This window comes from Miniopterus natalensis, chromosome 9 (genome assembly GCF_054644295.1).
Source record: "Miniopterus natalensis isolate mMinNat1 chromosome 9, mMinNat1.hap1, whole genome shotgun sequence".
Taxonomy (NCBI): domain Eukaryota; kingdom Metazoa; phylum Chordata; class Mammalia; order Chiroptera; family Miniopteridae; genus Miniopterus; species Miniopterus natalensis.
Window position 1 is genome coordinate 1790948 of NC_142089.1, and position 12521 is coordinate 1803468.

At 55.1% G+C, this 12521-nt stretch overlaps 1 protein-coding gene across 1 annotated transcript in view; it reads right to left on the minus strand.

Moving 5' to 3' along the window:
* CEP104 (centrosomal protein 104) overlaps nucleotides 1-12389 on the minus strand; it is a 29295-nt gene extending 16906 nt beyond the window's left edge. The window contains exons 1-9 of the mRNA XM_016213541.2: nucleotides 11886-12389; nucleotides 10472-10597; nucleotides 5889-6062; nucleotides 5421-5559; nucleotides 4797-4859; nucleotides 4220-4296; nucleotides 1956-2124; nucleotides 1362-1517; nucleotides 825-1049 (exon numbers count right to left, since the gene is read on the minus strand). Coding sequence (XP_016069027.2) covers nucleotides 825-1049; nucleotides 1362-1517; nucleotides 1956-2124; nucleotides 4220-4296; nucleotides 4797-4859; nucleotides 5421-5559; nucleotides 5889-6062; nucleotides 10472-10597; nucleotides 11886-11959 — 1203 coding nt within the window. The 5' untranslated portion in view covers nucleotides 11960-12389. The remainder of the gene's footprint in view (nucleotides 1-824; nucleotides 1050-1361; nucleotides 1518-1955; nucleotides 2125-4219; nucleotides 4297-4796; nucleotides 4860-5420; nucleotides 5560-5888; nucleotides 6063-10471; nucleotides 10598-11885) is intronic.
* Between the last annotated feature and the right edge of the window lie 132 nt (nucleotides 12390-12521).

Below are 12521 nucleotides of genomic sequence, written 5' to 3' on the forward strand. Positions count from 1 at the left end.
AAACTAGAGCACAATTATGCTGTGACAAGATGGTACCGGTGGGGGTGATGGGGACACTGTTGTGCACTGAGGTCCTCTGGCGTGCCCAGGCCTCTGGCTGTGGCGGACACCTGCCCATGGCCACCTGGCACCCCCTTCCTCCCCAGAAGCTCCAGGAGGGAGGGCCTAACCAGCCAATAGGGACGTTTCCCTCTGGCATCGTCATGTGACCAAGGCTAACGTAACCAGGTGAATTTGGGATTTTTGATAAGGGGATGTGCTCTCCCCTAGATGGTACCATGTACAGAGTGAAGCTGGGGCCACGTGAGAGAAAGACAGTGGGGAGATAGGAATGAGCTTCTGATGCTCCTGGATCTACTGAATCCAACCCCGGTGACCCCAAGCTCCTCGTTACAAAGGCCAGTGACCTGCGTCTGAAGCAGGTTTCCCATTACTGACAACACAGTCCCCCCAGGTATGGTAACTGCACTGACGTGTAGTGTTTAGTTCATGCCAGACGCCTTACAAAACTGCTTCATTTATTCCTGCAGATAGCCCCGGAGCAGAGGTCTGTAGGTTTTACCAGGGGACAGCGGAGGCTCAGCCAGCAGCCGTGAGGCCCAGAGCAGCTGACGGCAGCAGGCCCGAGGAGGTGTGGCTGCGAGCTGGTCGCTCACACCATCACGCTCCGGCTGCAGCGTTTGCCTCCTCTCCCGAAGGCGGCACGGGGGGAGGGCTGGCTGCTTTGCACCCTAACAACCCCTGCACTGGGACAGCACCCAGCACCACGCGGGCCCTGCTGGCCTGCTGACTAAACCGCACACCCTGGGAACTGAGTTACCTACATGGGTCTTGAGACGAGGGTGTGTGGGGGGCAGCAGCTGGTCGGCAGTGCCGTGCAGAGGGGACATGTCCAGGGGCTGTGACGGGGGCTTTTCCTGAAGGCAGGGGTCTGCACACTGGTTTTCTGTCACCCTTTCCTCTTGTGGCGGTGGCAGCACTGGCAGTTGGTGGCGAGGGCTGCCCGAGTGAGTGAGGGGCTGGAGCGGCAGATCAAAAGGCCTTCGCATCTGGGGAGAAAGGGACACGTAACGCCCAGTGCCACTCCACACAGCTCCCCCAGGGGCACGGGGCAGGGCTGTCAGCAGCTCGTGCTCACTAACGAGGAAACACCAGTGAGCAGGATGCCTGCCCCGCCCCCTCCCTCCTGCTCCGCTGTGAGCCCTGCAGGAGACGGAAGCCAGAGCCACCTGCGGCAGGCACAGGCGAGCGGCGTCTCCTGAGCAGGCTGGCCCGTTGGGTTTTACAGAACAGGTGCCAGCTGCAGGGACAGCGCTATGGACCCTCTCAGGCACCCAGACCTCGCCCAGCCCCAGGCCTACCAGGTCGGCGTCCAGGAGGCTGTGCAGCTCCAGCTGTGCGTACACCCGGGCGCGGTACTGCTCCATCTGCCGCTTCCTGTGCTTGGCCAGGTCGTAGTCCTCCTTCTCCACGGCACAGCGCTTCTCCACCTCGTAGCGCCCCAGCCGCTCCCCAACCTGCAGCACACAGCCCGCTGTCGCTAACACGCTCCACCCGCCCCAGCTGACAGCTGAGTCATGCTCCCGGCAGAGGTGCTGGCCACCTACGTGTCCTGTGGGGACAAGCGGTCTGTGGAGCAGTGGAAGGTGTGGACCACACGCCCTGCAAAGCTCCCGCTGCTCGCGGCTGTAGTGGTGCCTAAGAAACCCCGAGTTCGTGGCGATGTCTGACTCGTCAGTGATGTGTTCCTACCCAGCACCTGGGATGACGTCCAGAGAGGGACACCCGGGTTCATTACAGGTTTATCCAGGCGCCTGCCTGGCCCCCACCCTATTTTGCCCAATTGTTGAACCCACACCCACTTCTGCAGCATCAGTGACCCCCTTACGTGCTAGGGGTGTATATGTAATGCGAACCCCGCGCGGCGCAGAGGACCCATCTCCCCAGGGCAGTACCTTCTGCAAGTCTGCGATTGCTTGTTTCAGCTTCTTGGCGTGGTCATAGCGCTCCTGCTGGACGGCTTCGCGCTTTCTCTCATCTAATTTGCGAATAATCTGTGCAACTTCTGGGTCTTGGTACATATCAAAAGCTAAGTCATCCAGTGGGGAAATGTAGTCAGATTTCCTATAGGAAAGAAACGAGCATTTTAAAGCCAATTTCCATCTATGGGAGACGGGTGTGTGTGTGGAGGAGCCTTGGGGGCTCAGTGCTGAGACACAGATGGTTGGGAGAGTGTGTCCCCCCATCCCTGGAGGTTCTCCCCTCCAGAGTCAGTGCGGTTTCAGGTAGCACAGCTGCACAGTGGGGCACCTTGACTGCACGCCTTACGCTCTGGCCTGTATCCAACTGCCCGCTGGGGCAGCGGAGCCTTGGCCATCACAGCTCCTCCCGGGTCAGACTGCCAGGCTCTGCTCCAGGCAAGGGGACAGGACAGCACGTGGGAATCGTCTGGAGGAGGCAGAAAACCAAACCCAGAACAGTGCTGACCAGGCCCCACCGCTGAGCAGGGTACCTGGTGGGCCTGGACAGCCAGGCATCCGATTCACGCCAGCACCTCAGTGACTGGTGGACATTAAAGAGAAACAGTTGCTTCTTCTGGATTTTACCTCAGTGTCAAATACTGTCGTCAACCCTCAAGCCCTGTAGGAGATCAGAAAATCCATCCAGCCCAGCTGAGCATGGCTGAGTGGTTGAGTGTCGACCTAGGATCCAGGCGATCGGGGTTTGATTCCCGGTCAGGGCACATGCCCACGTTGCGGGCTTGATCCCCAGTTGGGGGCGTGTAGGAGGCAGCCGATCAATGACTCTCTCATCATGGATGTTTCTTTCTCTCTCTCTCCCTCTCCTTTCCTCTCTCTAAAATCAATAAAGATATACTTAAAAAAGAAAAAAAAGAAAATCCATCTAGAAACACATGGCCTCTTTGGTTAGTGAAACAGCCGATTTCTGACTAACAGAGCCCATTTCACTTCTGTTCCTTCTTTCAGTTTCCACAGCAGGTGGCAGCTTCCTTCTGGGTATAACATTTACATCAACAATGCGTCTAACGCAGCAAAACTAACAGAGGGCAGGTGTCAATGTCTCCCTGTCTGCTCTGTCAGCAGCAGGAAATACGCCACTGTCTACTTTGACTTGGGTATCTTTACATATAGGTAAGGTTTAATTTGTCATAAAAAATGGTTGGTAAATCTGTATAATAATGAATTCACTCAACGAAAGCCGTGGCTCTGGGGACCCCAGGCTCCATATTCTGTGCAAACAGGAGGGGCGGCCTGAGGACTAGTTACTTTGTGTCACAGCTGGGACTCTTTGCAGAGAGGAGGGGCGGCCTGAGGACTAGTTACTTTGTGTCACAGCTGGGACTCTTTGCAGAGAGGAGGGGCGGACTGAGGACTAGTTACTTTGTGTCACAGCTGGGACTCTTTGCAGAGAAGAGGGGCGGACTGAGGACTAGTTACTTTGTGTCACACCTGGGACTCTTTGCAGAGAGGAGGGGCAGACTGAGGACTAGTTACTTTGTGTCACAGCTCTGGCTCTGTGTCAGCGGAAGTGGAATCTGACCAGAAGCTGTGCACAGTCCCGCCTTCTGCTAAAATCCAAGGGTCTGCTCTTTTCCTGGCCGGGAGGCTGCTGTCAGAGGAGGCGCTGGGTGTGGTCTTGAGTCCCTTCTCTGTAGACCGGCCCCTGTGCAGGGGTCCCCTGGCTGCAGTAAGCAGCCGGCAGGGGCTGAGGGTGCCTGGGAGCAGAGTGTCCCTGCCTCTGACCTACCGCGAGTCCTACATCTAAAATGAGGCAGCAAAGCAAAGACGCACCTACGGCTGTTAATGTGAAGAACGTGGGGAGCGACTGTAATTCTGAAAACTGATGTAGCAACTAAGTAAAGTCACTATTGTGAGGAAAAAACAACTTTTGTGACATGTACTTCTCACTTCCTTAAAAAATAAGGTTTTAAAGCAGACATATGTGAATGCCTTTACTTTTTACCTGTGAATCTGCCTGTGCCAATAAAATACCAACAGATAGATGGCTGGTGGATCTTTTTTTCAAACGCACTTTAGAAACCTGCTAGTAATACCTGCACGAACAAGAGATGAGGTTGTAGAGAGAGCTCTGCACTGCGTTCGGAGGACCTCGGGTGGGTGCCCCCTGGAGGCGCCTCGCACCTCAGGGATCCTAAGGGGAGTCCCGGAAGCTCACTGCCTGCGGGAGGGGCCCTTACCCAGTGCAGGTTCCTTCCAGGGCTGGGTCCTCCGTGTGGTGCCCCAGGTAATGGTCAATCAGCTTCTCCCTAGAGGTCTTGGGAGCAAAAAGTTCTGTTAGCATCTCAGAGGAGAAAGGGAAATAGCACAGAACCTAACTGCGGGGGATCTGACTTAAAGGTGTCAGCAAGCACCAATGAGCCAGTCTCTTGGAGGACGGCTACAGTTCTGGGGTCAAAGTAAGTTTAACAATTATTCGTCAGTCAATTCTATCCATATTTTATGATACCTTTTGTGACAAAAATAAATGCTTCCCTCCTGTTAGAAATAAATTCTCTTCTTTAGAAATGAAACTTCCCGTCCGGCCGCTGTGGCTCAGTGGTTGAGCACAGACCCCATGCACTGAGAGGTTGCCGGTTCGATTCCCGGTCAGGGCACGTGCTTGAGTTGTGGGTAGACCCCCAGCAGGGGGGTGCAGGAGGCAGCCGATCAATGATTCTCATCATTGATGTTTCTCTCTCTCTCTCCCTATCCTTTCCTCTCTCTCTCAAAAATAAAAATAAAAATACATAAAGAAATAAAACTTCCCAGACTTACAATGTTGCTTTCATCACCGAAGTCCACAGGGTCTCCAATGATGTTTATCGCAACCAGAGCGACCTGGGAGGTGAATCAACAGAAATTGAGTATAAAAGGTTTGCGATAACGTAACCCCTTTGTAACAACTGTCATCAATGGGATGACGCACGTGGAAGCGCATTAGCCATAAAACGTGCCAATGTGTACAATTATTAATAACGGCTATTTTAAGTTATATAAGTTGATGTTCTAACACTGAACCAAGTGGCCATTTTAATGTGCAAGGACATGAAAACGGTAGCAGCTAAGAACCTCCTGCTTTTCACAGCCTCTTGGGGAACCATCTGCTCCAGGCAGAGTAGGGACCACGCCCATACTAATCATGGTAAATCAGACAAGGAAATGAAAATCTAGGTTTCCAGCTCCGTCCATCCAAGGTTCTCCCCTGAGGGGGAGGAGCCCCCTCCCCACCTCCTTGAGAATCTCTGTAACCGAACGAGGGTCCCACCCGATGTTCCTGGTGACACACATGGGGAGGAGCTGCCTCCAGCTCGCGGTGGGCCTGCTGCAGACCGAGCCTACAGCCCATCTCGGGGCCCCTACAAAGAGCGGGAAGCCAGCCACTGGAGGCACGGGCCTCACCTGATTGTAGACGTTGTATTTGTTGGGGTGGTTCTGGTGAAAAATCAGCTTCAGAAACTGCCCCACTGCATCCACATACACCGACTTCAGCTCGCGGGCCTTGCAGCCTGTCTTCTCGTTGTCGCAGAGGGAAACATAGCTGAGAGAGAACACAGCAGACTCGTGCTGGTCAGGAAAGTGCCCTGTTCCCACTCAGGGTTTAAGGAGAGTGAGGTCTAGGAGGAGACCCCCGGGAGGAAGCCTGGATGCTGAACTCTAACCGGTATTCTCAAGGCGAGTCCTGCACCTGAGCAGTCGGGTTGAACCACTGGCAGGGATGACAACACTGCTTGCTAACACGGGGCAGGGGAAAGAGTTGTGCCATCTCCATCCAGGTCCGAGGGTGGGACCTGGAACCCAGGGGCGGGGCCCTCAGGGGAGCTTCTGGCTCTCAGGTCCAGTTGCCCTCACACTTCACCTGCCCCTTACCCGAGTCTGCGAAAGCGCTCGGCCTGGCAGGGCGTGAAGTACTCGGGCAGGCTCTCGCTGACGTAAAACTCCACCTTGCTGGGGATCAGGTACTGGTGGGCCAGCAGCTGCAGCTTCCTCACGCGGCATCGCTCCACCATCTGCACGACGATCTCCTGTGGGAACTGGCAGAACCTGAAAGCGAACGTGACCGGGCACCGCTCTTTCCTGAGACACCTGCCCTCAGCCCCCACAAAGCACCCAGTCCGCAGTGACGGGACATGAGGGGCTAGGACACCCCTCCTGCCCTCTCCACCTCCTCACGGTGGGGCTGCAGCTCAGTCAGGGCTGGGTCTGCCTGCCTGCCACCCAATGACCAGCACGATGGGTTTGACATGAAACCTGACATTTATCACACGATAAACACACTCCTCTAAGAGGGTGTGGGGGTAGGAAGGCGGCGCCCAGGGACTTCCCACAGGAGCCCACACCCTTCAGAAGCCTGGGCTCACAGGGGCCTGTGATGAGTCAGCAGCACCCATCGTGTTCAATGTGCACCCACATTGGCCTGTTCCTCGCACTCCCACCTCTTCTCCCAGCAGCCACCCTCCACCAACCCGAGCAATCAGGCCAGGCCTCTGTCCGCTTCTCCCACCTGCTGGCAGCCCTGCTCCTAACTCACCCTGCTGAACTGCACCAGAGCCAGGGGCCCCCACGTCAGACCTGCCAGCCTCTCCCCCAGATCCTTCCCATCAGGACACACACACTCTATTAACCCCCAGCTCAGGAAAGCCCTCCTGTGACCCCGTGTCCCCCTCTGGCTCCCACCCTTCTGAGCCGCCTTCCTTGGGCAGCGTCACGTGGGAGCGGTGTGCAGACCCCAGGGCAGCTCCTCACACCCCCATCCCGGGCCCTGCAAGGTGGCTTCTGCCCCCCCACTCCCACAGGCCATGTCCAGGGAGGCCCCCACTGACCTCCAGGATGACAAGTGTGACGTGGTTCAGCCCACATGGCCAGCCCTCCTGGCCCCTCCTACCATAGGGCCCCTTGCCTGTGCCCTGGACTGTGCCTGGACTGGGTCCCTGTCTCCCCTCTCTCTGCAACCACCACGGGGGTCCTGTCAGCCGCAAGGCTTTAAAACCCTGCTTATCAAGGAACAGCCCCGAGTCCCATCCTATAATTGAGCTGGCGACTTGCCATTTCCACACAGACACTGAAAGGCGTTATGTGACCATGACCCAACCCCCACACCCTGCCCCAGCTCTTCCCACCTCAGCAGTGGCACCGTCACCCACCCAGTGGCCCAGCCTATCCTTAAGCGGACGGGATGGGGAGGCCTCCTCCCCACCCACAGTCTCCTGCTTGGCTCCCTGCTGGGTAATAAGCTCCAGGCATCACACAGATCGTACCAGACCCTGTAGACACTGTTTCTCCTGCACCTACGCACCTGTGACAACTGTAATCTACGAATCAGGCCGGCCCAGTAAGAGATTAACAGTAACTAGTAATATGGTAGAGCAGTGCTAACGTCTACTGTGACGAAGTCTCAGGGCAGTGTCTCGGGGTCCCTGCTGAGGGCCTCGCAGAGGGTCTGTGCCTTCTGGGAAACAGTTGCTGTCAGTCGGAATCCGCTTTCCATTTGTTCTCCACCCACAGATCTAACGCCTCCTCCGTCCTGAGCACCGGCCACATTCTGCGGCCGGAACCTGCTGTCCCAGGGGAGGCAGCGGACTGGCTCGGGTTCCTCTTCTCCACAAGCTCCCGGGGGGGGGGGGGCTCGTTCTAACTGCAGATCTGAGCAGCCTCAGCACAGGAGGTTCTTTCCTGAAGTCGAGACCTTTCTCCTGCTCACCTACAGGGAGCACTTACAGCTTCTCTCAGGCACATCTGAGTGGCCGGCAGCACCGCCCCTGCACATTGGGGCCACTGCTGAGAACCAGGGTGACAAGAACCCAAGCGCCGAGACACTGAGATCTGGTCCCTGAGGTGGTTGCTAAGTGATGGGCGGGCAGGGAGCATCTACCGTGTGGGGATGCTGGACAGAGGGGTGATTCACATCCCGAAGGACAGCTCGAATTTCATGACGCAACTCAGAACAGCAGGCAATTTAAAATGTGTGAGATGTTTGTTTTTGGAATTTTCCATTAAATATGTTCATTCCGTGGTTGACCGCGGCTAACTGAAACCCTGGACAAAGCGGATCTACTGTATGTTGAGAAAGGGGGCAGGTGACTCAGGGCAGGGCGGATGGACCCTGTTCTGGGGCCACCTTGCCGGGCACTTCCTGACACTGAGTTTTCACAAAATGAAGGTGGTAAGAGCGGTGTGTGGGGGGAGGAGGGCAGCTGGGAAATGGGGAAACCAAGCAGCTTGTGACTCAGGCCCTCTCCCGCCTCGCGTCAGGCAAGCGCTGCGCAGACAGTGGAGAAACCCATGGAGCTGAAGTGCAGGGCACACAGCTGTGGGGGCCCTGCCAGACACAGGGCTCTTAGCAACCCACAATGGAGAAACCCTTCATTTAAAAACCCTCCAAAACTGTTTAAAGTGAATGAAGACAACTGACAAAATTTTGAAGTTGTATAATTTAAAAAACCCTTTAAAAAAGGGTCTATGGCCTGGCTCGTGTGGCTCATTGGTTGAGCATCAACCTATGAACCAGGAGGACCCGGGTTTGAATCCCCATCAGGGCACATGCCCGGGTTGTGGGCTTGATCCCCAGTAGGGGGCGTGCAAGAGGCAGCTGATCAACATCAATGCTTCTATCTCTTCCTCTCTCTAAAAATCAATAAAAACATATTTTAAAAAATAATAAGAAGAGTCTATGATGTAGCTATTCAAATATAGGTTGTAGAGTTTATAGATGAGTCAGAGACATCCTCCCAGCTGACAGTAAAATGAAACCGACATCTAACGCGAGGCCAGCATGCATCTACCTTCTCGAGATAAACGGACAGCTCTAGGTTGCTTTCTGAATAAAAATTGGGCACTAAAAACTTCATGCCCTAAGGGCCTGACTGCTGGTGTAGACCTCCTGCTGTCTCAGAGAAGCATCCGGCCCTCTGAGGATTTCAGACTCTCAAGGTCCTGGGTGGTAGCTGGACACCGCGGGAACCCCCCTGCGCCCAGGCAGGACCTGAGCCCCACCCCCACTCTGTGCTGCAGTCAGAACCCCCAGCCAAACCCAGCGTGAGTCTGCGTGGTGACTCGGGCACACGTCTCCCTGCTGTGGTGTAGCCTGAGAGCTCAGTACTAAAACGAGGATGGGCTATGCCTGAAAGGAATATGCTACCCCATCAGGGCACAGAAGAACCATATCAGTCATTCTTATACAAGGCACCAAAGAGGGTGCCTGGTCCATATACGCACCTTTAACCCACACAAACACTCAACAAGTGTGATACAAATCACCCCCACCCCTGCAGAAGGGAAATGTGGGGTGGGGGTGAAGTGATCTGCATGGCACTGTGACCCCAGCCCTGGACTCGGGGATTGGAGCCTGGGGAACTTCCAGTGGCTCCCCCAGCGGGTATCCTGGGGAGGCTGGCCTGGCCTGCAGGCGAGAGGCCCTGGCTGGCTTGGTCCTGCAATGCCTACTTGCCTGTAGATAAAGCCCTCACTCCCCAGTATGAGCCTCATCAGCCATAAAGGGGCTATTGTGTCCCCATCTGTCCTACTCTTGTTCCATTTCTCAGCTGTTCCAGAGCACGGGGCAGGAACGGGAGCCAGGTTTGTTGGGTTCCCTCAAAAACGCCAAAAGGAAAATATATTTTCATTTTAAATGGGATCTACGTTCAATTTGTCAGCAGTAAAAGTGAATGAAATTGAGTCACAGGTGTACGACGGAATACGACTGATACATGTTACATGTGTGTGAGTTAGGAGTAAACAGGGCCTTCTACTAAGACTGGACAAGTCCTGGGAGCAGGGACACTGAGGGGGTGACAGGGCCGGTGACAGCAGCCGCAGGGGCCTGACCGATGCTGACAGCGCACGGGGCCTGACCAGACACTCAGGCTACTCAACAGCTACGACTCTACCTCTGCTGAACAATGAAGACCTCTCAGGAAAAGACTCCAATGTTCAGGAAAATACTAACTAGTATTACACTACTCAAGCAACGAACACTTTTATAAAGGTGTAGAAATATTCGGGACACATCTGAAGGCTTTCTTGGTTAAAGCTTGGTGTTCTATGAAAGTGGTCAGGCACAAAACCTTACTCCAGGAGCACAGCCTCGAAACTAAGAAGCCTGCACCCCCAAACCTCGGCACAGAACTCAGGCGACGGCGTGCGCCCCGGTGGCGTGAGCCCTGGCGGCAGGCGTGAAACACTTCAATACCTGGGGTGGGGGGGGCACTGTCTTCCTTCTCTTTTCCGTTTGCACGTTTCTTAAGCGAGCATGGGGTTAATGTTATTAGGGGGAAAAGGTTCCAACAAATTTTCTTGAAAAACAAGCAGAAGGAAGAAAACGCATCCGGTACACCAGGCAGCGACCGACAGCCCTGCGGCTCTGAAGTCTGAGTTAGGACAAAATGAGACGAAAGGAGCCCACCTGCGCCTCGAGCCCGTGCTGCCCCCAGCCCGAGGCCCCTCGCGCAGCCCACCTTGGTGACCTCCACCCGCTGACGGTCGGGGCGTGGATCATTAGTTCTCGGGCGCTGAAGCCGTCTTCGTGCCCAGACGAGCTGACCACGACGAATCCGATCTTGTGGGGCATTCTGTGCACGGGGCTGTTGACAGGAGCAGGAAGCGCTTTAATAACGTGTTGTAACAGTGTTGTCGCACTGAAACTGCTGGTTCAAGCCTTGCTGAGGCACAAAGTAATTCACAATGTGTTCAAAACGTTTCCATTACTTTGAAAGGGCCTGTTTTTTTGTTAAGCAATTTTTATAGGAGCCTCTAATTCTACTTTAGGTATTATCATTCAATTCGGCTTTTCCCAAATACATGTCCAAAAAGTCTGACAAGTGTCATGGGTTGAACTGTATTCCCCCCGCAAAAGTCAAAGTCCCCTGTGCACGTGCTCTTATTTAGAAATAGGGTGTCTGTAGATGTAATGAAAGTTGAAATGAGGTCATGCTGGAGTGGGGTGGCCCTGCTCTGAAATGACAGGTGTCCTTATAAGAAGAGATAGACACACAGACAGAGAGAAGGCCATGGGACAAGGCGTCCACAATCCAAGGAGCACCAGCGATTGCCAGAAAGCACTGGAAGGTGGAAGAGCCAGGGAAGACCCTCCCCAGAGACTTTAGAGGGACCTCGGCCCTGCCCACACTTTGATTTCGGACTTCTAGTCTCCAGAATAAATTGTTTTAAGTCACCCAGTTTGTAGTTCTTTGTTATGGCAAAAATAACGTTTTGGGGTAAGATATAAATACAAAGTTTTTGGTGTTTTTTTAAAAAATCTATTAAGAAACTACCAGTATGTCTGTACGTTTTACAAAAATAAGGGGGGAAGGAGGCTTTATAATCAACAGCACAATAACTGCTAAAGGAAAGTGTATGATCAGAGATGGGGGAGAACTACAGACAAACAGCAGGTACAGAGGCCGACACGCGGCGCCTGGGCGGGTGACTTGCCTCCTAGGAGACATTTACGTACATACGGGTTGAGGGCCTTTTTTATGTCATGATTTATTAATGAACAGGGCCGCCCAGCTTATAAGCCATGCAGGCAGGATGTGTCCTCAGCTGTCAGGCAGTCGGGTTCTAAGACCCTCCGCTGAGGTGCTAAGACTTAAAAAGCAGGACCTTGTAAACCCACATGGAGGATGTGCCCAGGATACCACGCTGCCTCAATACATCTTAAACAAGGCACTGGCACTCAGGAGCGGGAGGGGAGACACCCGGGCACAGAAGAGACAACCTCGCTTGGGTCTCTGAAAAGGACTCCCTTTGGTCACCCCCTCCCACCTCGTACCCTGGGGTCCCCCCTTGGGTAAACCTTCAAGGGTTACATGAGATATTGGGGTGTGGCTGAAGGATGCTACTATTAGGATGCTCTGTAAAAATAGTTACATTTTGAGACGGTGGGACGCCCACCGCCCTAGTGCAGGACGACGGTCACCCGGGGCCAGCGCCACACGGCACATGTCCCCAAGGCTCCCTCGCTCCTGGGGCTGGGCCCTCCGGAAAAGGGTGGCCGGGGTTCCTTCCCTCACGTCAGCCTTTCATGTGCATCAGGGCTACTGACGTCTCTACGTGAGATGGAAACATTGTAGCAAGCTCCGAACCTGTTGCTACAAGACCGGGAGAGAAAACTTGTTTCCACTTTTCAAGAAACCGTAAACGTTACACAACCAAGCAGTCTTTGGTCCAGGGATCGGAGGCGCTGAGAGCCCCTCGGGGAACGTGGGGGACCGAGGCGGCGGAATGACTAGGGAAGGAGCGGGAGGCGAACGGAGCCTGCCCGGGGCACAGCCGCGCCCCGACTCGGTGCAGCCAGGCCGCGGTTCCGGGCCCGCGACAGCCGCCCGTCCCGCACCGCGAGGCCGCGACACCAGGACGCAGAGTCCCACGTTCAACCGAGGAACCGCGCGCAGGGGCGCGCAGGGGCCCGCAGGGGCCCGCAGGGGCGCGCAGGGGCCGGGACGCCGCGCGCGCCAGCGCCACCCCGGGCCCGCGCCCGCCCCGCCAGCAGTGGGCGCCCTGCAC